Source organism: Chelon labrosus (genome assembly GCF_963514085.1).
Source record: "Chelon labrosus genome assembly, chromosome: 11".
Classification (NCBI taxonomy): Eukaryota; Metazoa; Chordata; class Actinopteri; order Mugiliformes; family Mugilidae; genus Chelon; species Chelon labrosus.
The window spans coordinates 28,879,365-28,907,364 of record NC_140344.1 but is presented as its reverse complement, the minus strand read 5'-3'; the positions used below and the strand labels follow the sequence as shown (position 1 = coordinate 28,907,364).

General features: G+C 42.8%; 1 protein-coding gene across 1 annotated transcript; it reads right to left on the bottom strand.

Moving 5' to 3' along the window:
- Positions 1–28: 28 nt before the first annotated feature.
- On the bottom strand, positions 29–27,055 carry fanca (FA complementation group A). The gene is made up of 42 exons (XM_084555033.1): positions 26,941–27,055; positions 25,997–26,109; positions 25,742–25,838; positions 25,309–25,445; positions 23,791–23,886; positions 23,356–23,429; positions 22,468–22,583; positions 22,181–22,291; positions 22,022–22,085; positions 20,643–20,755; positions 20,204–20,280; positions 19,910–20,051; positions 19,617–19,750; positions 18,496–18,606; positions 17,240–17,335; positions 17,088–17,147; positions 16,059–16,147; positions 15,879–15,939; positions 15,734–15,783; positions 15,524–15,594; positions 14,367–14,465; positions 14,159–14,292; positions 14,001–14,071; positions 12,948–13,047; positions 10,639–10,826; positions 9,597–9,693; positions 9,316–9,519; positions 8,109–8,182; positions 7,858–7,986; positions 7,672–7,750; positions 6,539–6,717; positions 6,338–6,443; positions 6,179–6,238; positions 5,972–6,076; positions 5,231–5,346; positions 4,856–5,012; positions 2,472–2,534; positions 2,159–2,252; positions 1,977–2,052; positions 1,675–1,825; positions 252–350; positions 29–147 (listed from the first exon to the last, which is right to left on the bottom strand). The coding sequence occupies exons 1-42, from the start codon at positions 26,999–27,001 to the stop codon at positions 49–51; spliced, it is 4,353 nt and encodes a 1,450-aa protein (XP_084411159.1). The 5' UTR covers positions 27,002–27,055; the 3' UTR covers positions 29–48.
- Between the last annotated feature and the right edge of the window lie 945 nt (positions 27,056–28,000).

Genomic DNA, 28,000 nt, shown 5'->3' with positions numbered 1-28,000 from the left:
CGAACAAGTTTCTGAGTTTTAGTCCCGTCACCGTCACCGTCCCCGGCCTCAGAAGAAGTCCAGGTCTGGGCTGAGGCCGGGGGGGTCCAGGTGTAACGACAGAGCCGCCGACAGCTCCGGGTCCAGCTCTGCACACCGGGCCTCCAGCTGGAAGCAGAGGACCAGAGAGATGAAGGTGAGGATGAGGAGAGAGGGAGGGATAAAGGAAGATGTGTGTGTGTGTGTGTGTGTGGGGGGGGGGGGGGGGGTACCTGTCTGAGCCGACCGGACGACAGAGGAGGAGACGTCTGAGAGGAGATGAGTTTGAGGAGAAGCTGCTTCATGAGAACGAGGATCTGAGAAGAATCCACCTGATGAGACAAGTCAATGATTTTAGAGTCTGACGGATAAATAAAACACAGTAGAGACGTCATTCACATCATACTAGTACTTCCACTAATACTACTTCTAATACCACTTCCCCTTCTTCCACTAATACTACTTCTAATACCACTTCCCCTTCTTCCACTAATACCACTTCTTCTTCGACTAATACCACTTCTTCTACTGTTACTACTACTACTACTCCTTCTTCTTCTTCTACTCCTCCTCGTCTCTCTTCTACTACGATGACTCCTTCTTCTTCTACTACTCCTCATCATCTTCTTCTACTACTCCTCCTCCTACTACTCCTCCTTGTCTTTCTTCTTCTACTACAATGACTCATCCTCCTTCTATGACTCCTTCTTCTTCTTCTACTACAACTCCTTCTACCACTACTACTCCTCCTTATCTGTCTTCTTCTATTACGATGACTCCATCTTCTACTACGATGACTCCTACTACTACTACTCCTCATCTTCTTCTTCTTCTATTACTCCTCATTGTTCTACCACTAATACTTCTTTTACTCCTCCTCCTCCTACTACTACTTGTCTTTCTTCTTCTACTACGATGACTCCTCCTCCTCCTTCTTCGACTCCTTCTTCTTCTACTACGACTCCTACTTCTAGTACTACAGCTCCTACTCCTTCTCATTCTTCTGTCACTAATACTCCTTATTCTACCACTACTCCTTCTACTACGATGACTCCTTCTTCTTCTACTACTACTAATACTACTACTACTACTAATAATCTTCTTCTACTACTCCTCATTGTTCTACCACTAATACTTCTTCTACTCCTCCTCCTACTACTCCTTGTCTTTCTTCTTCTTCTACTACAACTCCTTTTTCTACTATTACTACTACCACGACTCCTTCTTCTACTACTACTACTACTACTACTACCACGACTCCTTCTTCTACTACTACTACTACTACTACTACTCCGACTCCTTCTTCTACTACTACTACTACTACCACGACTCCTTCTTCTACTACTACTACTACTACTACTACTACTACTACCACGACTCCTTCTTCTACTACTACTACTACTACTACTACTACTACCACGACTCCTTCTTCTACTACTACTACTACTACTACTACTACTACTACGACTCCTACTTCTTCTTCTACTACTACTACTGCCACTACGACTCCTTTTCCTTCTACTACCACCACTACTCCTCCTTGTTCTTCTCCTCCTCCTGCTTCACATCAGGCTTGTCTGAAATCCCAGTGACGTCATTTTAAAGTTGCCTGGATCGACCCTGATCCAGATCGGGTACTACGACTCCAGTTCTCACCTTCTTCTCAGACGGGCCGGTGTCTGGTGGAGGCGTGAGTCCGTCCAGGAAGAGCTGCAGGACGCTGAGGTAGCAGACGATGGCGGTGTGGAGGAACTCTGGACAGCGTGCAGCTCTCTGAAGCAGCTCGTCACTTTGCTGCTGCAGCAAACTAAACACAAACACACACAGAGAGCAGGGGTTGAGAAGTGTCCTGGTATTCATCAAACTATTTGACTAAGAAGCCGTCGGGAAACATTTGGTCTGACGTTGGGAATCCTCTCAGGTTCATGTTTGTTTGAGAGTCAGAAAAAACATCTCACCTGCAGAAAGCCCAGGGCATCAGCCGGGTGAACTTGTCCGTCGTCACCATGGTAACCGACTGATAAGCACCTTGTTCTAGGAGTTACGAAAACAAAAGGAGATTAGGTTTAACCTGCCAAGTAATAACGAAGGAGGAGGAGGAGGAGGAGGGAGAGGAAGGAGAGATGATGAAGACTGAGACCGTTGGACTTGAAGATGAGCAGCCAGTCGTCCGAGTCCAGGAGCAAAGTCAGCAGCTCAGAGCAGACGGTCCTCAGGTTTACAAGGTTCTTCTCCTGCAAACACAACCAAGGAAAACACCTCAGTCACCTTCAGATGCTCAGTTAATTAGATTTCACTGTAATCATTCCCTTAATTCATCCATACTGGAGCTAACACTACGACTTCCTCCTGTGTCTAATGATTAATGAGGACAAAAAAGAGTAATGTCACTGCTCAGAAAACACATCTCTGATGAGAACGGAAATAAAGACACTGGGAGTGATTGTAGTTACCTGAGGGTAGAGGAGGGCTGACAGGAAGTCGTTCACACACAGGAAAAGAAGAAAAACCAGAACCTGGAGACAGAAATGAGACGGAAACATTGAACGTATAAAAGATCTATGACTGATGAGGAGGAGTTTAAAGCTTCAGCTGATGAATACAACAACCTGATTAAAGGTTTTATGGGAGAGCAGTGAAGAGGTTAAATCTGGACTAGAGTTTAAATGACCTGAAGGGATTAGATATTATTAATTAAATAAAAATATATAAAGTTTGTCAGTAAAGAGTTCATCCCTGTTCATTTTACACAAAGAAATAAACTTGATTCATGTGGCTCCACCACTGAGTACTCCTTCTACTACTACTACTACTACTACTCCTAGTCCTCCTCCTCCTCCTACTACTACACCTTCTTCTACTTCTACTCCTTCTTCTAATACTACTACTCCTACTTCTTCTCCTCCTCCTCCTTCTACTTATACTACTCCTTGTACTACTACTCCTTCTTCGTCTTCTTCTACTCCTTCTACTCCTCCTCCTCATCCTCCTAGTCCTTCTACTCCTACTACTACACCTTCTTCTACTTCTACTACTACTCCTACTCCTACTCCTCCTCCTTTTTCTACTACTTCCACTACTACTACTACTACTACTCCGTCTTGAACTACTACTCACTCTTCTTCTTCTTCTACTCCTTCTACTCCTCCTCCTCCTCCTCCTCCTCCTAGTCCTTCTACTCCTACTACTACTACTACTCCTACTCCTTCTTCTCCTCCTCCTTTTTCTACTACTTGTACTCCTTCTTCTACTACTACTACTACTACTACTACTACTACTCCTTCTCCTTCTTGTACTACTACTCCTTCTTCTTCTCCTTCTACTCCTCCTCTTCCTCCTGGTCCTTCTTCTCCTTCTACTCCTCCTCCTCTTCCTCCTAGTCCTCCTACTCCTACTACTACTCCTTCTTCTACTACTACTACTACTCCTTCTTGTACTACTACTCCTTCTACTCCTCCTCTTCCTCCTATTCCTTCTACTCCTACTACTCCTACTACTACACCTTCTTCTACTTCTACTACTACTCCTTCTTCTTGTACTACTACTCCTTCTACTTCTACTACTACTCCTTCTTCTTGTACTACTACTCCTTCTTCTTCTTCTACTCCTTCTACTCCTCCTCCTCGTCCTTCTACTCCTCCTCCTCGTCCTTCTACTCCTACTACACCTTCTTCTACTTCTACTACTACTCCTACTCCTTCTTCTACTCCTCCTCTTCCTCCTAGTCCTTCTACTCCTACTACTCCTCCTCCTACTACTACACCTTCTTCTACTTCTACTCCTTCTTCTAATACTACTACTCCTACTTCTTCTCCTCCTCCTCCTTCTACTTCTACTACTCCTTGTACTACTACTCCTTCTTCGTCTTCTTCTACTCCTTCTACTCCTCCTCCTCATCCTCCTAGTCCTTCTACTCCTACTACTACACCTTCTTCTACTTCTACTACTACTCCTACTCCTACTCCTCCTCCTTTTTCTACTACTTCCACTACTACTACTACTACTACTACTACTCCGTCTTGAACTACTACTCACTCTTCTTCTTCTTCTACTCCTTCTACTCCTCCTCCTCCTCCTCCTCCTCCTAGTCCTTCTACTCCTACTACTACTACTACTCCTACTCCTTCTTCTCCTCCTCCTTTTTCTACTACTTGTACTCCTTCTTCTACTACTACTACTACTACTACTACTACTCCTTCTCCTTCTTGTACTACTACTCCTTCTTCTTCTCCTTCTACTCCTCCTCTTCCTCCTGGTCCTTCTTCTCCTTCTACTCCTCCTCCTCTTCCTCCTAGTCCTCCTACTCCTACTACTACTACTCCTTCTTGTACTACTACTCCTTCTACTCCTCCTCTTCCTCCTATTCCTTCTACTCCTACTACTCCTACTACTACACCTTCTTCTACTTCTACTACTACTCCTTCTTCTTGTACTACTACTCCTTCTACTTCTACTACTACTCCTTCTTCTTGTACTACTACTCCTTCTTCTTCTTCTACTCCTTCTACTCCTCCTCCTCGTCCTTCTACTCCTCCTCCTCGTCCTTCTACTCCTACTACACCTTCTTCTACTTCTACTACTACTCCTACTCCTTCTTCTACTCCTCCTCTTCCTCCTAGTCCTTCTACTCCTACTACTCCTCCTACTACTACTACACCTTCTTCTACTTCTACTACTACTCCTACTCCTACTACTCCTTCTTCTTCTACTACTTCTACTACTACTCCTTCTACTCCTCCTTCTAATACTACTCCTTCTTCTACTCCTCCTAGTACAAACAAAAACTAACCCCTAGGAACCAAAGGAACATTAGTTTAAACCGTATAACTCTTCTCACCTGTCTGTGTTTGGCGTCTCTCTCCGGTCGCAGTGAGCTCAGAGCAGATCTGAAGCTCGTCTCGTTTCCCTCACGTCCTCGACCGACGCGTTGAAGGCTGGACGCCAACAGCAGAGCTGCAGCTGGAGGCGTCGGTAACAGCTGGCTCTTCTCCAGACTACAGAGCAGAGGAATTAAATTTAAAAAAAACACTTTAACACGAGGTTTCTGCAGACTGCGCCAAGTTTGAGACTTTAATTAATACGAGAAAGAATCTAATTCATCAGCCATTTCTAAATGGTGCTCCATAAATAAACAATTCGACCTTTGCATGGATTAAAGTTTGTATTTTCTCTTGTTCCAGGTGTGAATGGTAACATATGGATCATCTTTTACCTGCAGGCCCAGCGATGACACTCATCCAGGATCTGTAGCTGCTCCGGCAGAGACTCTCCGTCACAAAGACGACGCCACAGAGACAGAACCACAGGAGACAGACGCTGCCACCAGCGCTACACAACAAACAGAAGGACAGACAAAGAGACAAACTGAGTTTTGTTAAGTCTAAGACTCAGAGAGAGAGAGTTGGAGCAGTCTTGTTTATTTGGAATGAAGTGAGCCAATATTACATATCAGAGAGGTGCTCCTCTAGGATTCAGTCAGAGTCCATGTGTTCAGAGGTGTTTCCATCAATGTAATGAGACTCAGGTGTGGTTCAGGTCCTGGTTTAGTTTCAATAAATCAGAGATTTGTCTCAGTCTGATCTTCACAACACATGTTTGTGGACAAAGGAGCTTTCTGAGGAGCTCAGAGAAAGAGTTGTTGTTGCTCATCAGGCTGGAAAAGGTTCCAGAACCATCTCTAAAGAGTTTGGAACCCACAAATAATCCACAGTCAGACAGATTGAAGACGACTGTTCCCCTCCACAGGAGTGGTCCACCAACAAAGATCACTCCATAATAGTCTGAGAGGTGAAAACCCACTGATGTTTTGAGTCATTTTTATGCATAAATGTAGGAAAAAATACAACAATACACCAAAACTATGAAAGTAGTAGCCTTGTTACTGATGGACGTGTGTTGCTTTAAGATGTATGGAGTATTTATTATTAGCTGTACAGATAATAACAGACAGTACCACTGTGGAGACCAGCAGCAGAGGACAGCGGTCACTGATCTGAGACCAGGCTTTGTTGACTTCGTCTCTGGGGCGTCCACAGCGTCTACCGGCACAGAGCAGACCCTGAAGAGGAAGCACAGCGAACAGACACAAGAGCTCAGCAAAGGATTTAAATGTCTTTACGACTTACAGTCTTTACAATTTCTTTTCAAAAAGGATTCTCACTCTGAGGAAGTGTGAGGTTATGTGGCAGGGCAGCAGGCCGGCTGGAGAACACGCCATCCTCTGATGGACATGAACAGAAGGAGAGGAAACAAACAAAGAGTCAGCTTTACTGACAAAAAACAGTAATTCTGCACTCAAGAGAAAAGAGAATAAATTCACCTGATGCTGGTTGACATGTTCTATCAGCCTGGTGCAATCCAGAGTCGTCCTCCCTCCTTCAGCCTTTACTTTAACGAACATCACAGCAGGAAGAGACAGCAGCACTCTGTGAGACAAAGTAGGTTTATGTGTCCTTCTGCTCTCGGTCAACCAGAACAGACACAGTTTGATCTGGAATTCAAACATTTCCTGAAAGCGAACCTGTTCCACTTTTGGAGTGTCCCCTGCAGGTCGAGCTCGCTGCTGATGTTTTGTGACGTCGAGGTCTCTGTGGACGAGCATCTCTGAGAGACCACCTCAAACAGGAAGTCACACACATCTGCTCTACTTCCACCACGGCTGCTGGAGACGTTGGTCACTTCCATCTCATAGACGAGTTCCTGGACACAAACACAAAGTCATGTTAAAGACCTCATCCAGTCCTTCATCCGTCCTCAGTGATCTGGTCTCTAGAGTCCAGGTTAAACAGGTCCAGGTGTGAACACCGATCTGCTCTCTAGTGTCCAGGTTAAACAGGTCCAGGTGTGAACACCGATCTGCTCTCTAGTGTCCAGGTTAAACAGGTCCAGGTGTGAACACCGATCTGGTCTCTAGTGTCCAGGTTAAACAGGTCCAGGTGTGAACACCGATCTGGTCTCTAGTGTCCAGGTTAAACAGGTCCAGGTGTGAACACCGATCTGGTCTCTAGTGTCCAGGTTAAACAGGTCCAGGTGTGAACACCGATCTGGTCTCTAGTGTCCAGGTTAAACAGGTCCAGGTGTGAACACCGATCTGGTCTCTAGTGTCCAGGTTAAACAGGTCCAGGTGTGAACACCGATCTGGTCTCTAGAGTCCAGGTTAAACAGGTCCAGGTGTGAACACTGATCTGGTCTCTAGTGTCCAGGTTAAACAGGTCCAGGTGTGAACACTGATCTGGTCTATAGAGTCCAGGTTACCCTCTCTCCTTCTGAATTTCTTTCCTCTCCCCTTTCCTTCCTCCTCCTTCCAAACCCCTTTCCTCTCTCTTTCATTCCGTCCCTCTTTCCTTTCCTACCTTCCTCCCTCCCCTTGTTCCTCCTGTCCTTCCCTCCTTTTCCTTCTTCCTTCCGTGTTTCGTTTCTTACTTCCTTCCCTCCTTCTTTCTTTCCCTGCCTACTTCCCTCCGTCCTTCCTCCCTTCATTCATTCCATCCCTACTTTCTTCCTTCCTTCCTTCCTTCCTTAGCTCCTTCCCTCAGCAGTGACCTGGTTCCTCTCCTGGATGTTGGAGCTTCCAAAATTCATCCACTCAAACCTGAGTGGCCATAATGTTTTGGCCCTTTAGTATACACACCATACATACGAGTATATACACACCTGCAATCTTGACAGGATGTCGGGCAGACAGGTTCCTGTTTTTGACCCTCTAGGATTCAGGTTTTCCAGCCTCTGGTCACTGTTGATGTCAAACACAAAGTTGAGTTACTTCATTCTTTAGCTACAGCACATTATAAGTTAATATAACTGTTCTACCGTAAGGATACATAGACTTATCAGTAGCACCTTGACTGATGGTCCATGACGGCGTTCAGCAGATGAGAGCAGAGGATCTTCATGTCTCCTCCACAGCCGCCCTGCTCCTCAGGACGGGTCAGGAACACCTCCAGGACGGCCCACTGCTGGTACTCCTGACTGAAAGGAAAGAATAAATAGTGACACACATCCAAGGAAGGTTTGGATTCAGGAGCCGGATCAAAACATAACAAGAACAAAAGAGGAAGTCTGCATACTGAGGAGTTAGTCTACATATTCACCGTTCAGCGTCACACAGGACGTCCTCACTTCTTTGCACTCGGAGCTCATTGTCCAGCCATTCTGAAAACGACAACTAGACAAACACAGCAAAAGAAAACGATTCAGTTACAGGATTCACACGTGAATTTAAAGAAAGAAGAAGAAAGTTGTTGTTTTTAATCTGAGGGCCACTGATCTGAAGTTTAAAGACCATCCCAGTGTCTTTATCTGTAGAGAAGAAGAAGACAAAAAAAAGAAGAAGGCTAGGAGAAGGAAAAGACGGACGAAAAGGAGGAGGAGACAAAGAAGGAGAAGGAGGAGGAGTGGAAGAAGATAAGAGAAGAAACAGAAGGAGGAGGAGAAGGAGAAGAAGAATAAGGCGGAAAAGAAGAAGGAGGAGGAGGCAGAGGAGGAAGAAGCAGGTGAAGGAGGAGCAGAAGAATGAGAAGGAGGAGGGTAGGAGAGGAAAGACAAAGAAGGAGGAAGAGGAGGGGGAGGAGAAGAAGGAGGAGGAGAGGAAGAAGAGAAGAAAAAAGGAGGAGGAGAAGGAGAAGAAGCCGGAGAAAAAGGAGGAGAAGGAGAAGGAGTGGAAGAAGATAAGAGAAGAAACAAGGAGGAGGAGAAGAACCTGAAAAAGGATGAGGAAAAGACAAAGGAGAAGGAGAAGAAGGAGGAGGAGAGGAAGAAGGGAAGAAAAAGGAGGAGATGGAGAAGAAGTCGGAGAAGGAGGAGTGGAAGAAGGAGAAGAATGAGAAGGAGGAGGAGGAGAAGGAGAAGGAAAAGAAGAAGGGGAGGAGGCAGAGGAGGAAGAGGAGGAGGACGAGAAGGAGGAGGAGAGGAAGAAGAGAAGAGAAGGAGGAGGAGGAGGAAGAGAAGGACGAGGAGATGGAGGAGGAGGAGAAGAAGGATGGAGGAGAAGAAGAAGAAGAAATAGGAGGAGGAAGAGAAGGGCCAGTTCAATGAGGAAGAACAAAGACAACTGGACATGTATTGTCCTCTAATGTCTTCTCCTACTTAAATCTGGACATTGTTGTCCTTTGTCCCTCAGGTGTAGATGGACATCGTCACCCTCCAGTCTGTTTCAACCAGAGAAGCTACCTGGATGAAACCTCACATGTCCAGTCATCCCTGTTTCAGCTTTGTCTTTTTGGACATACCGTCACCTGGAGCTTCTAATGTCCCTTCAGTCCAACCAGGAAGCTCCATGCTTCAGTGGAGACGTCTCACCTGATACTCTGGTTTCTGTCCCAGCTGTTGGAAGACAGGAAGCCTCCACAGCTGCCAGGCAGTCGTCCTCCAGCTGCTGCCGTTGGTGTCGGTGAAGTTCCTCCACAGGTTGTACAGGTTCCCCACCTCCTGTTCACTCAGTCCTCCTCCATCAGCTGGAGGTCTTCTGGCTTCAGGCACCAGTCGAGGGACGAGGTACAGAAGCTAAACACAGACACACAACGAGGATTTTAGAAAAAGGTCTGAATGTGACGGGTTTAAAGTTGTTGAGAAGCTGCTACCTTCTTGTAGAGGCTGGTGGGGATGTAGTCCAGCTGCTGGTGTGGAGGAAGGGAGTTCCCTCTGAAGATCCCATAACTCACAGCAGCTACACACAACCTGGACAGCAACAAGACATCTGTGAGACACTGTCCCAACCAGGACGGATGGACAATGGACATTAAGGTGTGCTCGGTTTATTTTCTTTCTTTCTTTCTTTCAGATACTGCTTATAAAAGAAACACCCCAAGTAGGGATGCCCCAATCGGTATCGGACCCAGTCCAGGAAATTTTAAAATGATCTGATCGGTGTCTAGCAATCTTTTGTAGGTATTTATTTTAGGTCTGTCATAAACTAAAACCACGTCCTTGTAACATCAAAACTTCTTCTTCTACTTTTTCTTCTGTTTTAATAGCAAAGAAAGGAAGATTGAAAAGGTGGAGGAGGAGAAGAAGATGAAGAATGAGAATGAAAAGGAGAAAGAAAAGAAATAAGGAGAAGAAGAAAGAGAAGTATAGGGAGAAAAATAACAAAAAACTGTGAGAGAAGAGGAAAAATTATGCAAATGAGGAGAAGAAAAAAGAAAAAGAGGATAAAAGGGTGAGTAAAAATGAGAAGGAGAGGGGGAAGGAGAAGAGGAGAAAGAGGACAAATGAAAAGGAGGAGAAAGGAAGGAGAAGAAGAATGAAAAGGAGGACAATAAATAAGGAGAAGAAAGAGAAGTATAAGAAGAAAAAGAAGAAAAAACAGAGAGAAGAAGAAGAAAAATAATGAAAATCAGAAGATGAAAAAAGAAAAAGAACCAAAAGAACAAGAGGAAGAAGAATGAAAATGAGAAGAAGAGGAGGAAAAAAGAGAAGAATGAAAAGAAGAAGGAGGAGAAGAAGAGGAGAAAGGAGAAGAGGAAGAAGGAGAATGAGAATGAAAAGGAGAGGTCACAGCTGCCAAAAATCCCAGAAGAAGAAGAAGAACCAAAATCATGTGACTAAATACGTCACTGTCAAGTTGACTGACTTTAAATTAAATATTTATTAAATACTTGATCCAGGTACGAGTGACCTCACCTGAGACAGAACATCATGTCGGTGTTTGTGCTGCAGACCAGCGCTAAGCTAAGAGCTTCTCCAACAGACACCGGCTGAGGCCCAGTGGGCAGCACCAGCTGCACCAGAGGATTGTGGGACATGCAGGCGTACAGGTGGACCACGAATCCCGCCAGACCGAGCAAATGGTCGGGAGGCAGCGACGTCCCCTTTGGACAAGAGAGACGAGTTAATGACCCGGAGGAATAAAGACTTGAACCGTCTCTAAACACTGACATGACAGGGTATATGCAGGATTCACAGAGATGAATTTACTACCTTTTACTACCTTTTTTACTACCTCCACAATATTTTTTACTACCAACACGACATCAACCAGCAGCCCTTTTTGGACTACTAATTATAAGGTATAAGTGTGACACTGTCAGACCCATCATACATATCAGGTACACTAATGTTTAATTGTGATCATTAAATATTGTCATTGTCAATTATGTGTTTTTTGTAGTGTCGAGTTGATTCTTAGCCCTAATTAAGTGAGTAATAACCTTTGCACTTCTTAAACACAATAACACCTAACAACCATAAAGATTAATAAGAAAGTGTGTCACATCACACACACTTACCCACAAACACGCATTCTCACACATGCAGACTTTAAGCAGTTAATTACTGTCAAAAGAGCAATTTATTTAATCACAAGAAATACATCACAAGGGGTAACTTGTAACAATAGCTTACACTGGACTTAAAAACTGTCCAAAGAGCCCATGGAGTGGTAATGGATGGTAATCATGGGTGTTTAAAAGTTGATGCATGACATTCATTCGAGTTGAATGAATGATGGTTGGCTGCTGTGTTCAGGCACCAGAGAACCTCAGCCCTGAGGGCTGATGTTTGTAGCGGTAACGTCTGCTGTTTGGCTATCGCAGCCGTAGTGGTGCTGGTGGCACTGGTTTGCTGCTGAAGTGGTGCGACTACAGCTGATAAGTTGGCATGATTTGTGCGGTGCTGCTGCTAGCATTGCAAAACAACGACATCGGGAGCTGCCCCCCCCCCCTCACCCGAAGCTGCTGCTGGTGAATACTGGATCCACTGTGTGACTTGATAGCCGTAATGCCGTTCCAGGTAATATTTATTGTTTTTTTGCAGACACTGCAAAATGCCTCACGGTCATTTCCCATGACGGGTTTAAGCCAGTCTTTATATCAGTGTTTTTCAACCTTTTTTGAGCCAAGGTACATTTTTTTCATTGAAAAAATCACAAGGCACACCACCAACCGAAAATGTTAAAAAAATGAAGCTCTGTAGCCTAAAGTAACAATATAAAGTCATTCTTGTCAAAGTGTCTTGAATATGAATCAAATAAACACAAAGAAAAAAGTCTTATACCGTCTTTCGTCTAATACAGGCCCGGGCCTTTATTTTACTCAAGCGCATCGTGGTCCAGGCCTTTATTGGAAGGAGGCCAGAATTAGAGGCAGGCCTTAATTTCTATTTGAGCAAAACGAACTAGAATGAATAAAAACAAGGTTTTGTGTCTATTTGAACCTATAAAATATCCTACTAGGTTAATTTATTGAAAACGTACAGTTACCATAACATGGTATGCATAAAGAACATAACAACAAATGAGCGGCGCGACGCGGTTGGAGCGTGAGTCCGCTGCCGGTCGGCAGTCGCGCCGGGAGCGAGTGGGACCCGTCCCTCCCCGCACGGAGAGAGGGCGCAGTGAGCACTGATTCCACGACCCCAGGGAAGCGGTGAAGTGAGATGTGGGGGGTCGCTGTAAAGCTCGCGGCCGGAGCCGTCGAGCCACCTTCGCCCCGAGCACTTACAGGCCGCGCACCGCCACGGAGGAAATGCGCCCGGCGGGGGCCGGCCGACGCCGGGGAGAGGTCCCGCTGAGGGGATCCTCCCACACCGTGCCGCCGAAACCCTGACCCGCCGAGATGGTTCTAATAATAGCCCCGGCAAAAAGGCGGAAAATGTTAGCGTCGCTGATAGGCTATCAACTCCACAATGTTTACCTCTACGTCATTGCTATCAACTACGCCTCACTCAGGTCCTGTTAGCACCGTATATATTTTTAAACTATATAGGCTAGATGAAGTTCAAACATGCAAACACAAATAATACACAAACAATGGAAACTCATTAAATATTGAGGCAGAGATAAAAACATTTTTACTACCAAGTCAAATCGCGTTTGTTACCTTTTACTACCTTTCAAGGGCCTTAATTTGGGTAGATTCTTTTTACTACCTTTTACTACCTTTCACTACCGCGCGGACACCCTGCATGAAAACAGGTGCGTTTGATTTATGCACCTGTTGGAGGAAGAGGTCCCAGAGTCTGTGTACGAGGCTGGAGAGGAGCTGTGTGTTTCCAAGCAGAGCGCTGACGAACCTGGAGGCCCACGGGCTTCGTCTGCACAGACACAAATCGTTAGAGAAACGACAATCAGTCAATTAATAGGAAGAGGAAGATGAAGAAAAAGAGAGAAGATGAATAGGTAAGGGAAGGAGAGGAAAATGTGGAAAAAGAATAAGAACAGGTAGAGGAGGAAGAGGGAGAAAAAAGTTAGAAGAGAACGAAAAAGAAGAAGAAAAAGGAGAAACTAAAGAATAGAAGGTAGAAGAAGAAGAGGAGGTAGAGGAAAAGGGAGACGAGGATGAAGAATGGGAAGAAGAGGGAGAAGAAAAGGGAGAAGAAGAACAATAAGAAGAACAAAATCAAGGAGAAGAAAGAGAAACTGCAAAAGAAGAGGACAAGAAAGAAGGAGAAAAAGAAGGATGAAAAGGAAGCAGAAGAACGGAAAGAAGAGGAAAAGAAAAACCTGAAAAAGAAGAAGAGGAAGAGGAAGAGGGAGAAGGTCGAACTTGTAAAGAATGATGAGGAAGAAGAGGTAGATAAGAAAGAAGAAGAAAGGGAAAATGGGAAGAATAGGTGGAAAAGAAAGGAAAGGAAAAGGAAAAGAAATAAGACAAATATGTGGAGAAGGAAGAAAAAGAACAAAAGGAAGATCAAACAGAAGAAAAGGAAGAGGAGGAAGAAGAAAAGGAAGAGGAGGAAGTGGGATAAAGGAAAAGTTAGAAGAGAAAGAAAAATATGAAAAAAGAAGACACTAAAGATAGAAGGAAGAAGAACAAGAAGAGGAGAAGAGGAGGTAGAGGGAAAAGGAAGAAGAGGAAGAAGAATGGGAAGAAGAGGAAGAAGTAGTACAGGAAGAAGAACAAGAGAACAGGGAAGGAGAAACTGAAGAAGATTAGGACAAGGAAGAAGAAGGAAGAAGAAGAAAACAGAGAAAGACGAATATGTAGAGAAGGAGGAAAAGAAGAAAAGGAAGAAGAAGAAGAAGAAGAAGTGTTGTTTCCACTGACTTATCAGGATGTTTTTCTTGGGACGGGTCTAACAGACACTGACAGAAGTTTTCCAGGATCATGTTGACGACCTGAGAATAAAAGACAAACATTCACCGAAGGACAGACCATGAACTAAAAGAGACATAAAAACATGGAGGACTGTCCTCAGAGCGTACCGTGACGTGGAGCTCAGAGGACAGGGGACTGTCCATGTGGAGTCTGATGACCGTCTGTCCAATCAGCTCATCGGGACAGCCGGGGAAGAGGATGCTCAGAGTGTGAGAGATCCTGGACAGCTGGGAGGACGTCTCTGAGGACACCAATGATGAGACACGTCAGGAAACAAGAGGACAAATAGACCAAGAAGAGTCTCCATCATCCTACCTCCATCGTGTCCTTCAGCCACCAGCTTCCTGAACTCCTGCAGCTGAAGCTTCAGGACGTCCTGGGGGTCGACGTTAGAGTCTGAGGACGACGAAGTCCCTGAAAACAAGACATGATCCTCAATGTCTCTCAACTCCCTGAAAACGAGACATGATCCTCAACGTCTCTAAACTCAACAACAGGAAGTTACCACTCAGATCTGACCAGAATAATATCAGCCGACCTCTTCATTCTTCCTCTTCCTTATCTATTTCTCTTCTTCCTCCATCTTGTCATTCCTTCTCTGTCTTATTTGGTTATTCTTCATCCTGTTATTTTCTTTCCTCTTCTTCTTTGTCCACTTTTACCCCTTCTTCCTCTTCTTCTCATTTTTCTTTTCCTCTTACTCTTCTTCCTTTGTCTCTCCTTTTATTTCTTCTTCCTCTCTCTCCTTCTTCTAACTCTTCTTCCTCCTCCTCCTCTAACACTTCTTCTTACTGTAACTCTTCATCTTTGTCTACCTCTTCTTCCTCTTCTAACTCTTCTTCACCGAACTCTTCTTCTTCTTCATCTAACTTGTCTTTTTCTTCTTTGTCTAACTCTTCTTCATTCTTCCTCTACTTCTTCCTGTCTCTCCTTTTATTTCTTCTTCCTCTATCTCTCCTTCTTCTTCCTCCAACACTTCTTACTCTAACTCTTCGTCTGCCTCTTCTTCTAACTCTTCTTCTTCACCTAACTCTTCTTTGTCTTCTTCGTCTAACTCGTCTTCTTTGTCTAACTCTTCTTCTTACTCTTCTTCTACTTCTTCTTACTCTTCTTCTGCTTTTTCTTCTTCTAACTCTTATTCCTCTTCTTGATTTCATTGCGAGGCGTGTTTCAACCGATTTAGAGAGAATAAAATATCTCTTCATCAACTGGATGGTCCTTCAACCGATCAGAGCCATTCAAATTAATTTAACTCCACGTTACAATATTCTACTGACCACATGATGGCGCTGCTTATTTACAGACACACAAACTGAGATCAGATCTCAAGTGCTGGCTGGGGACGCATGTAGAGACACATTTAGATTAAGACCAGGTGGAGACACAGGGACTTAGAGATGGAAAGGTGAGACCAGATGTTGATGTGAGGTCTGAGCTCTGAAAACTGATTAAAATCTATTTAAAATACTCACTTTCCTGCTGCCTCTGCTTCTGACAGGCCTCCACATACGATGAGTACTGGGCACCAGGGATCTTTTCTGCTCTAAATATAAAAAACACAAACAACAGCACAATGAAAACACAAAAAACCTTCACAGATCAACATGAATAATCTGATTCTTTTCTCATCTTAGACTGACAAACACAACATGATTTATCCATAAAATGTTCAGGTTACTCACTTTTTCAGCGCTTCTATGAAACTCATGCGTGCGTCAGGTTTGACAGGAAGCTGTGAATAAAAGGCAGGTGAGCTTTGAATTCAGAAAACACACCTGACAATGTGGTGCAGGTTAAGAAAAAAAAACAGAAAAAAGAAGAACTGACCACTCTCGGTGAAAGCAGAGCAGGAAGGAATCGGGTCAAGAAATACGGCCGCCTGAAAATACTGTGAGAAGACAAGGCAGCGTGTGAGACACTGACTTATTAATGTGGATGGATTATTATATCAAAGGCTCTGGTCTAGGGGGCCCCTCCTGTCCCTGTGGGCCCCTGGAGAAGGTTTACCTGGCCTCCATGACTGCGGCAGAGATTCTTCCTGTGCTCTCAAACAGAGACACTGCTTTCTCCACATCCTGGGCAGCCTGACACTGAGGCTGCAGACACATAAACATCATTATTATTAACACTTCTTCATCTTTCTGTCGTTATAAAGGTGTAAAATAAATGTAACTGAACCTTGAATGTATTTTAAATGAACCTCTTTGTTGTTTCTCTTCAGTGTTTCATGTGGGACACTTTTACTTTAGTTTATTCAGCAGACATCTCTACTTTTCTTTACTTAAATACATCTCAGTATTTATTACAAATATTATTGGTAGGAAGTGAAAAAGCAATAACCAAGAAAAGGCTGAGTAAAGCGGCTCCAACATTTTTGTATGTGTGGGAAAAAAAAAACGATTCAGGAAATTTAAATGTTAACATTAAAAAAAACAAATAAAATAAACTGGACGATAAGATAAGACAAATGAGAGAAGACAAGAGAAGAGGAGACAAGAGAGGACAAAACAAGAGAAGTCAAGACAGAAGACAAGACAAGAGAGGACAAGAGAAGGTGATACAAGAGAAGACAAGTTAAGATAAGGAGGACAAGAGAAGACAGGAGGGGACAAGAGAAGAGATGAAAAGACAAGAGAAGACAAGAGAAGATGAGACAAGAGAGGACAAGAGAAGATGAGAGAAGATGAGACAAGAGAAGACAAGAGAAGAGAGGACAAGAGAGGACAAGAGAAGATGAGACAAGAGAAGACAAGAGAAGAGAGGATAAGAGAAGAGAGGACAAGAGAAGACAAGATTAAGACAAGCCTTTATTTATTCCACATCAATCAGTCACAAACCAGGATTTAGATTAGAATGAGTCCATCAGTGTAACTAATGAAGTGGCCAGTGAGTGTATATTCAAACTGTTGAAACGTCAAACTTTCAACAAGAAGATTTACTGCATTTGTTAGTGTACCTAATGAAGTGGCAGGTTGACACTGCCCTCCAGAATGAAAACATAAAATACCCCAACAAACCACCGGGTGTCACTGTTACCTGCGCTGAAGCACCTGCACCAGACACGTCCTCATATAAACCCATGTCCTCCACCGACTCCTGAACGTGAGCACACAGGAACACACACATATTTTATTTAAAATAATGTGACACAGTAAGAATAAACTTTATTCATTTTACTTTTTATTTACCTTGAGGTCGGCCAGTCTGGTCTTGGCCAGGGAGACGTACTCCATCAGGAGGCTGCGGTGCTTCACAGGTACGTATGGGGGGTGCAGGATGTGAGCCTACCAGGTGAGAATCACAGGCAGGTGTTAGACGTCAGAGCTGAGCTCACACCGTCCTGGTAAAATAACACATTTCTGATACTGGCTTGTAGCTCAAGTTCTTTCTCGTGGGCTGATAAATACTACACGTAAGAGCAGAGTTTGCTTTGGTAATACAGTTTATCTGGGTTTCATGAGAAAAGTTAAACTAAAGCTACTTGATGGTATTTTTCAACAGTTTTATGAAGCAAAGGATTAATGGAAAATAGGATTTTAGTGGCCAGAGTTCTTGCCAATAAATAAACACTCCTTTGCCAGTTTATTAGGTACACTAGTGAATGTATTCTAACCTAAATCCTCCTCCACGACTGTTCTAATGTTCATTTTGATGTTGAAACAGGCATAATTATGCATTTACTAGTGTTCCTAATGAACTGGCCAGTGAGTTTATATAATACAAACAAATATGTGACTAACACACACACACAGAAAAATATGTCACATTAATGTAAAGATTAATTGCTCCATCTTACAGGTTAACGTACGTTTTGGATCTAGATGTTCAAGGCTCGTGATTCAGAGCTTAGTCAAAAGTGCAGCAAATAAAAACACACTGGCCACTTCATTAGGTACACTAGTGATCTAAACAATGTTGAGTTGTGTGTGATTCACCTGGAGTGTGTGGTGTTGTTAAACTGGGTTGAATTAAACACTAATGCAGTGGTGTCAAACTCAATCATAGAGGGGGACAAAATTAAGAACTGACTCTAAATTATGGGCCGACCAGATATTTATTTAAAATGAGGCACAATTTGTCTTTTCAAATGTATGATCAGAAATATGAATTTAACTTTTTTCCAGGCCATAATAAAGAATTTAGAGTTAAATCAAAATCACTGATTAAACAAGTAATGAGAACAAATTTAAAGGAGACATGAAGGGGATAAAGGGGATGAAAATCTCACTCTATTTTTCATAAGACATTGTAAGATTGTGTTTTGTATTGTGGTGACAAAGTGAGTGAATCTAAACTAATTTATAAATACGATCAGTCTGAGAAAATAGAAAATTTTTTCGAAAATTACTTTAAGTTCTGAAGTTTTTCGTGACTGAAACTAACAAAGATCTAACATTTCTGCATCCTATAAATGAAGTCTCTTGGTCGGAGGCTTGTAACAAACCTTCAGGTACTGTGGAGGCTCAAAGGGAACCAGGTCCGACAGGAACTTCAGCAGAAACACCAGAGATTTCTTACTGCTCGCATGGAAGCTGCTGCCGCCACCGAAAGACATCTGAGGGGAACACAGGAAGAGAAAAGTCTGCTAGTACAAATAATAATAAATATTAACTGAGAAACTCCAGATCTTACCACTGCATCTATAATTATTAAAAAACAGGAAACGTACAATTTGACAATGACAAGTGATCCCACATTATGATTCATGCAGAAATATACGTCTACACACAGAGTCAGCTCTGACATCTGAAGAGAGATAAAGCTGAGCAGCAGCAAGTAGAGAAAACATTAAAAGTACAGAATGAAGAGTCAGATGTAATGGATTAATAGTAATTAATAAATATTATAATAAAGATCTTAAAGAAAAAATGGACAAAGCCTTAAAATGTTTCACTAAATGTGTTGAAAGAGCTTAAGGTGATAGATAAATAGTATAAATGGTTAAAGGTAATAAAGTGACTTGACTTCAAAGTTTGACATTTCAAAATACTGAAAATACACTAACTGGCCACTTCATTAGGTACACTAGTGAACATATTCCTGCAGTAACTCTAGTCTGGTGTTCAGGTTTAGTTTTTAATAACTGAGAGATGTTGATTCAACTGTGTTCTCATTTTGTAGTAATATTGGATTAACACGTGTTCCTAATATTTTGACGTAGCAGTCAGTGGGCTGGGCTAAATAACAGAAATTAATTAAATCCAGTTTAACAGCACCACAAACTCCGTCCTCCACAATGATCTTCAGGTGAATCACCACCTTCCTGACTAAACTTTCAACATCTAGATCTAGTAGAGTTACTGTACAAGATGGAGCAAATAATATTTACATTATTGATCCAAAAAGCCACAGACACTCACTCGCCAGTTTATTAGGTACACTAGTGAATGCATTCTAGTACGACAGTCATGCATTAATTCCTCCTTAATGAACTGGCAGTGTAACGCTGTAAAGTAAATATGATCTACTGTTTACGTCAGAGAAAAACAGCTGCTAGTCACGAATCTGGGAAAATTAAAACTATCAGTAAACTGTGAATTTGGTGCAGAGAAGCCGATCTGAAACCTTGAACCAGTCGCTGTAGGACGGGAAGAAGGCTGGCCCCTCCAGCGAACCCTGTCGAGCCAACAAGAAGGCCGTGATCATGTTCTCGAGGTCGTAGCCTTCAAACGCGGAGCTCAACAGTCTGGACAGCAGCTCTGTCACAGAGACACAGAAACACAACAGACGTGCCTGAGCTTCCCTCTAATATGATTCAGAATTAATTCTGTCATGAAAAGTTAAAGTAGACGATGCTTTCCAGTGTTTTTTCATCCGGTGCCTGGTGGGGCTTAGACCCGGGTACTGTGACTGTTTACCTGTGAGGCTGGGCTGGGCCTTCTGGTAATAAACCAGCAGAGTGGACAGGAAGCACAGGACGTGTTTCCAGTTGACCTCGTGGGTTTCCAGGACCTGCTGCAGGTGACGCAGGAGCTGCTCCACACTGAAGATCACGGCCAGCTTTCACAGAAAACACAACAACATCCAGTTTATAACGGTTTATATACAAAATCTACCTTAACCCTAGATTATAAAATATTAATATTAAAAGTTTATTTAAACCCACCTTTAAATAAACTTATATTCAAAGGTGGGTCACATATAACATTTACCTTACAGAAAAGACAGGTCAACAGGCGACTGGCTTTTGCAAAGGTCCACTCGTTCTGCAGACTGATGGCGTCTGACACTGAGGACACAGGATTCAGAGAGTTTAGAGCATAGACTGTATATAAATATATAAATTTCTGTCATTGGCCAAACTGACTCTGTTTTCCCGGGGATATGGGCGGCGCCATCTTGTGAGTTTGGAGCCAGATTCTGATCAGAAATGTATCTGACGTGTATTTTAGGGTTTTAGTTTGGCCCAAGTCCCGCCCACTAACATGGAGGGGGTGGAGCTTATGACCTATACTGCAGCCAGACACCAGGGGGAGCTCTACTTGCTTTGGCTTCACTTTAGAGGAGCTGTCTGTCGTCCATCTTTGCACGTGCAGGACAAATAAGGTGTCATCTGATTCAAGCTGTTTAATTAATTTAACTGGTCTTTACCCGTTAGTCTTGGCTTGTAGGTGAGAGTCTGAGTGAGCGAGTGTGTGAAGAACCGTTGAAGGGTTTCTGGTGACGCTGAAACTCCACAGAGCGATGCGTCAAACATCTGAATCCTGCAGGAAACAAGCGGACGAAGTGGAAGAAACAGAAACGTCTAAATGTGCAGAACCAGTCAAAGTTTGGATACACCTTTTTTTGTAGATTTGAATTTAACACGTCAAAACTAAGGAAGGACACGTGTAATTATTTAGGAAACCAAAAAAAAGTGTGAAACGAACCAGAATGTGTTTTATATTTGAGAATCTTCTCCATCAGTTTTCAGGAGGTCATCAAACAGTCTTGAAGGAGTTCACAGACGCTGAGCTTTACTCTTAGGTCCAACTCATCCTGAACCATCTTGTGTCTTCTTTCTTATACCATTCCTTCTTCTATCCTTCCTTCCTTCCTTTATCCTGTTTCAAGTTTTCCTTCCTTCCTTCTTATATCCTTCCTTCCTCCCTTTCTTTCATTCCTTCCTTCCTTCTTTCCTACCTACCTTCGTCCTCTTATCCTTTTTTCCAACCTTTCCTTCCGTCCTTCTTATATCCTTCCTACCTTCCTTCTCTTATCCTTTATTCATCTTTCCTTCCTATATCTTCCTTCCAACCTCTCATTCCTTCCTTCTGTCCTCCTTATACCCTTCTTTCCTTCCTTTCCTTCTGTCTTCCTTATATCCTTCCTTCCATCTTTTCATTCCTTCCTACCTTCCCTCTCTTATCCTTTCTTCCAACCTTTCCTTGCTCTAATCTGAGATGGTTTCTGAATGAACTTCTCTTCTGCAGCAGAGCTAATTCTTGGTCTTTCTTTCCTCATCAGAGCGTTTGATGATTTTTCTCTTGAAAATTGGAAAAGTTGTTTTTCTGAATTGTCCAGAGTGTCTGACTCTTAAGTCTTAAAGTTGAGTGGTTCTGAATCTAAAACATAAAACACATTCTGGTTTGTCCACAACATAATTCCACATGTTCCTTCAGAGTCCAGCTTGGTCTGAGGTCTTCAGTGTTAATCTACAATGTAGAGAAACAATAAAACAAATAATCAGACAGCAGCTGTGACTCAGTGTGTGAAGCATGCAGACGGTAACGCAGACTGATCGCAGACGCCATGCGAGCTGCTGCAGCCTCTTCAGGACCAGACAAGCGTGAGGAATTTCTTTACACTCCAGTGTCAGAGTTTACCGAGAACCGTGTGAAAGAACAACCGTCCAGTCAGCTGTGCTGCATTTACAGAGCTCAGAGGAGATGTGGGGAAGCTAGCAGGCGTCTAACCCGTCTTTCACACAGTCCCAGGTCTCTTTCTATCTGATCATATAAGTGTTAATAAGACAAATAGAAAACAGAAACCATAGCTCCACTCCTGCTCCGGCAGACTGCTGGTCCACACTCTTGTCCACAGAGTCTAGAAGCCCTGGAGGACGAAGACAGATGACAATGAAAATATTAAAAAGACAGAAAAGAACTGAATTAATAATATGAGACGGCTTGTGGGACACGTAGACTCACAGAAGAGCATGTCGTCCAGCACCGAGCAACAGAGCAGGGACGTCCTCCTGTCTGCAGACCCTGGTTCATGGCTCAGCTCAAATCCTGTTCCCACCAAGACCCCGACCACAGCTGAAACACAGGACACCTCGTCTTAATAAACCAATAATGACCCCCCCGCCCCCCTCCAAACAATAAATATTCTTACAGTCTTTGTAGATTGTTAGAGAATTAAAATGGTATGGAAACTAAACTAAACTAACTTTAAGAAGAATTACAACCAGACGAGTAAAAAACTGAGCTCCTACTTGACAAGACTTTGTGTTGAACCCGTTTGGTTTCTTCTTCTTCTTCTTCCTGTGGAGGCGTCCAGTCACACAGAGCCTTCAGCTGAGACACCAACCACGACCTCGCCCCATCATCGCTGAGGAAAACCAACAAGTTTATTGATCAAAGTACAGATTAGGGATGTAACGATCAAGATTTTGTTGCCCCTCGATCAGATACCGATCTTTTAATACTGAGCACCGACCGATCTGATCTTAAAGGTCCTAAAGTTCACACAGCTGACATGTTAAGTCACAGGATTTTGTTGTTGTTGTTGTTCTTCTGCTGCTGCTGCTGCTGCTTCACCACCCTCTTCTTCTTCTTCTCTTTCAACGCCCTCTTCTTCGTCTTCTTCTCTTTCTTCAACACCCTGTTCTTCTTCTCCAACACCATCTTCTTCTTCTTGTCCTCCTTCTTCAACACCTTCTTCTTCTTCTTCTTCTCCTCCTTCAACGCCCTCTTCGTCTTCTTCTCTTTCTTCAACACCCTCTTCTTCTTCTCCAACACCATCTTCTTCTTCTCTTTCTTCAACACCATCTTCTTCTTCTCCAACACCATCTTCTTGATCTTCTCCTCCTTCTTCTTCAACCCCCTCTTCTTCTTCTTCTTCTCCTCCTTCTTCAACACCATCTTCTTCTTCTTCAACACCCTCTTCTTCATCTTCTTCTTCACCTTCTTGACTGAAGCCTGATACAGATCAGATCGTTTTAAAAATACCTGTATCGGCCCCCGATACAGGTCAGGACATCCCAAGTACAGATCATTAGAAAGTGAACAGTTAATCATTTTCTTCTTCAGGTTTCAGAGGATCCTAAACGTGTTGAAGCGTACATCAGGTAGATGAAAACTAACAAATAAATATATCTTACCTCTCTACGATGTATTTCAGATTGAGGATGTTGTAAAAGTGGAGATGGTACACCACCTCCAGTTTAGGTAGCCGCTGAAAAACAACAGTCAGATAGTTTATTTTGGTTCGATTTGACACTAGACAGAAGAAAGAATTTAGAAATTGAATTTTATCTTCAGCTACTAATTAATGTATTCATTTATTCACTAATACTATGGTGTATAAAACAAGGCTGACATGCTTTGCCTTATTTCTCATCAGTGAAATAATTACTACAAAGCCAAACTGAGTTTTAATTACTTTCTATTGGGCAATCAAGTTGTTTTTTCCACCTGACAACTCATGATGAAGAAAAGGTGTTTAGTTGTGTTTTGAAATCAGACTGAGAATCTGAGAGACATGAATTCCATGTTTTGGACTCTTGTAGAAAAAATGTATATATGTGATCACACACCTGATCTCTCCTGTACTCCTGCCAGAGGAGTTTGGGGTTGAGGGATCCCTGTGACTGCAGTTCACGGCTGGACTCCAACAGGACACACAGCTGGACCTGCAGAGGACGAGAACAGGACTAGAGATTTAAAATCCAAAAACAAAGCTGAAGCAAAGACAACTGGACTTCCACCCATGTGGAGGTGGTCTGGGACACATGTGACCTCCTTCCTTTGGTAGTGTGAACACACAGTGAGTCCTGGGTCACATTAAAGACCACCTACTCAACAGGGCTGATCTGAGGAAGAGGAGTTTAACTCATTCATTCAACCACTAGTAGAAATGATCACATGAATCAGTGATGTCTGTTCATTAGTAATGAGAGCCTTTTAAAAGATTCTGGTCTTGGAGCTGAGAACCAAACTAAACTAGAAACTAATCCCTCCTTCCTACTTTCTATCCTTCCTTCCTTCTCTAAAATAACTACCATCATAAATAAATCAGATCTTAACATGTGAGAGTCTTTCCATCTTGTTCCAACATCTGGATCATGTCTCCAAGTCAACCAGCAGCTGTTGATGGTTCTGATCCAGCGGTAGGTAGAGATCCATTAGAGACAGCAGCTGCTACAATATTCTACTGACCACATGATGGCGCTGCTCATTTACAGACACACACACTGAGATCAGATCTCAAGTGTCTCAACGCTGTCAGCTTTCTGTTAGTGATACACCATGACTTTTAATATTTGACACGTGCTCTGAAATATAGCTGTGTGGAAACAAGCCGTTAGTGAAGAAGCAGGAACTATGTTAAACCACAGAAGCGAGAATGTGCCAACAGATCTGCGGCACAGATGTGACTCAGCAGCTGTTTTCAATGTTCAGAGCTGTGTTGGCGTCAGGGGAATAAACCAGAAAGCCCAACCACGTTAGCACTGAGGCCTCACAGCAAGAAGGCTCTGGGTTTGCATGTACTCCAGCTTCCTCCCATCAAAGACGTGCATGTTAGATTAATTAGCTGAGCTTATGATTGTCTGCCTTTCTGTGTTAACCCTGTGATAGACTGGTGGGCCTGTCTATCACCCAGGGTCAGCTAGGACACGATCCAACCTCCCTAGCTGCAGTCTTCAATCTTTTTGCACAACAGACCGGCTTTTCAAGGAAAACGATTTTCCACAGAGCGACCATCGTGCACACAACAAATCTTAATGATCTGGTTCTTTTTTGTTTTTGGACTTGAAAATAAAACCCCAGGGCACAGAGCAGCATTTTTTGTCTTTTCAAGTTTGGTTTAAAAACCAGAAATGAAAAAAACAAATGCTACAAACAACTGTTATTTGAGTTTTATTTCTAAATGCACAAATTAACTCACTTTTATTCTGGAGTCTAAAACGAAATAGAGGAAGTTAATATTGGAATTAGCTTTCTCTATACTAATGTGATTTAAAAAAGAAAAGTGCAACAAGTCAATGAAAGTGTTTCTTTAAAATGAAAATCAAAAACCTTTTAAATAAAACTAAAAGGTAAAAGATACTCACTCTCTGAGAGGACGTGAGCATCTCTCTCCTCTCGTTCTCGTCCTCTGTGATCTCCCTCAGTCGCTCCAGCACCATCTTCACCGACAGCACCGCCACCGAGACGCCCATCTCTGCAGCCTGACGCCTCAGCTCACTCGCTGTCCACAAACAAACCAACGAAAAGTCAGATAGTTTTAACACTGCATACGTTTTAAGACAGAACCGGTGATCTGTGTTTGAGCAATAGCGCTTTTTGTGATGGCCCATCTCTGATTGGCTGCAAAAACCCAGATCTGAAGAGCCCTGTTACACATTTCGTAATCCTAAAATGTTTGAGGAGAAGTTTCATCTACAAATGCCACACAGGATTTAAGGTATAAAGCATCACCTCTGTTCATTTTGGTTTCAGAGCTCATGCAGAGGACATTTGTGAGGACTCATCTCAAACACTCACCCAACAGTGAGCCTGCGATGGCAGACGAGATGCCTGTGGACGGGATCTGGTTCTGCTCTCCATCCTGAGAGTGGAAAATGTTGCATGAATCTGGATTCTGCAGACATTAAGAAGGTATTAGTGAAATCAGAGAAGAAGCACAAGTCAATCAGATAAAATCAAATGCATGACATCCTCTCGCTGCAGTCAGATTAGTCGACATGTGAGGGAGATTTAAAACACGACAGAAGCTGTAGTTTCCCTGCTCTCACTCACCCCGACCTCCCTGAACAGGCTGCAGAGGTCCTGCTGCTGCTCCAGGAGCTGGATCGCTGCCTCCTGCAGCCGCCGACCATCTCCCTGCTTCGGCTTCTTCACCACACGGCCAGCTGGGAAAGAAAAAAATAATTCTGTTTTGTATTTTTATACTATGATAGTTGGGTTCCTCCTTTCCAAACTCATTCATTCATTAATTTGTCCTGCTTGTCCTGTGTCCTGGGGGGGGGGCTGGAGCCTATCCCAGCTGTCATTGGTCTAGAGGGGGGGTCCACCCTGGACAGGTCTCCAGTCTATCACAGGGCTAACACAGAGAGACACTCACACCTACGGCCAATTTAGAATCACCAATGAACCTAACCAGCATGTCTTTGGACGGTGGGAGGAAGCTGGAGAACCTGGAGAGAACCCACGCAGACACAGAGAGAACATGCAGACTACACACAGAAAGGAAGCAGTCCTGTCTAGCCGTGAGGCATCAGAGCTAACCACCTGCCGCCCCCCATCCAAACTCACCAAAGACAATTCTTTACAATCTTCTCATGTTTTGAGAGACTTCATTTTGTTCCCTGTATGAATAATTATATCAAGTTTTCCATTTAAGTTTCTTGAGCTTTATTTTACTAATTCCTCGTTCTCTAATTTCTCTTTCACTTCCTGGAAGTTCATTATAATTCCATTCTAATCTGGGGTGTAATCTTGTTTGGTAAACGGGCCATGCCAAATTCCACTCAAAAATCTGTCAATTTAAGGGAACCATGCTAACAGTGAAAGATGGTTGAAATAACGCTATAAACGTCAGGAAAGCAAATAGGAAATTATACAGTTATTAACCCGGTGGCATAAAGAACTAGAGTTAACGATAGTCTGAGCATATTTTAAGTTAATATCTTCATTTCTCACTGTTCTGACATGATGTTTAATGCTCCGTTATGAAAACTCACCCAGGAGACTCGAGAGAGTTCTTTTCTGAGAGACCGACTCACACGTCGCACTCAGTGACATTTTACTTCGGCCGAACACCTCCAGAGAACGTCCACGTTTGAAATAAATACATCGACAATGTTTTAAAGTGCTAAATATCTGCTTTCAATCACCGCTTTGTGTTTTTTAAAGATGCAGCAGCACTGTTTAGGTTCTGCCTTTCCTCCATGTTTGCTTCCTCGCGCTCTTGTCTCGCATTGGTCCGTACTGCAGCCAATCAGAAAAGAGCTTCCGGGTTTGGGCGGAACAGAACACAAAGCAAAACAAAACAAAACAAATAAAATAAAATAAAATAAAATAAAATAAAATAAAATAAAATAAAATAAAATACAATACAATACAATACAATACAATACAATAAAATAAAATAAAATAAAATCATTTCTTTATATATAATTTATGGTGTTTGTTCCTTTTCTAAATTGTATTATTGTTTGATTTATTTTTACTGTCTATTGTTTTTTAACTGTAAGTTTTGTAGTTAAGTTGTCTTATTACTCAATTAATTCTCCTAACGTGTGATTAGAGTAAATGTCTGAATAAATAAATGTACTTTCTAACCAGTAATTGTCTTTATTTTATTCATTGTGTTTTCTTGTTTTGCTTCTGGTATTTGTGCATTATTAGCCTTTATCAGTCACTTGTGAAACGCTTTGATTTGCATACAATATGTGTGGAAGTAATTCAAAACATATTAACAGTAAAAGTAGCTCAGAGGATTTGTTTAGAATGCACTGAACCCTGCAGGTTACTTTACATTAATGCACTGTTAATAGCACAGCAGCTTCATGAAAGTAAACTCAGAGAGGAAGTTGTTTGCTATTAGCTGTTAGTGGTGAGCTGCAGGCACTGATCAATAACTGATGGTTCCCGTCAGCTCTTCTGCTTCCCATTTTGTCAAAAAAAAAGTGGATTACAGCAATATTTACCCTACTGTAGAGTCTGCTGTATGTCTGTGTAGCAGGGTTTTATACATCTAATCTTATATTAGCTGTAATAATCAAAGCGTGTGAACATTTT

What these genes read in the sequence shown, in the direction of transcription:
- fanca (XM_084555033.1), bottom strand. Translation starts at nt 27,001, where the DNA reads ATGTCACTGAGTGCGACGTGTGAGTCGGTCTCTCAGAAAAGAACTCTC. An exon ending in CTGAAATACATCGTAGAGAG is followed by an intron (nt 22,584 to 23,355) that starts GTAAGATATATT and finishes GGTTTTCCTCAG; the next exon opens with CGATGATGGGGCGAGGTCGT. An exon ending in ATGCCCTGGGCTTTCTGCAG is followed by an intron (nt 1,826 to 1,976) that starts GTGAGATGTTTT and finishes GTTTGTGTTTAG; the next exon opens with TTTGCTGCAGCAGCAAAGTG.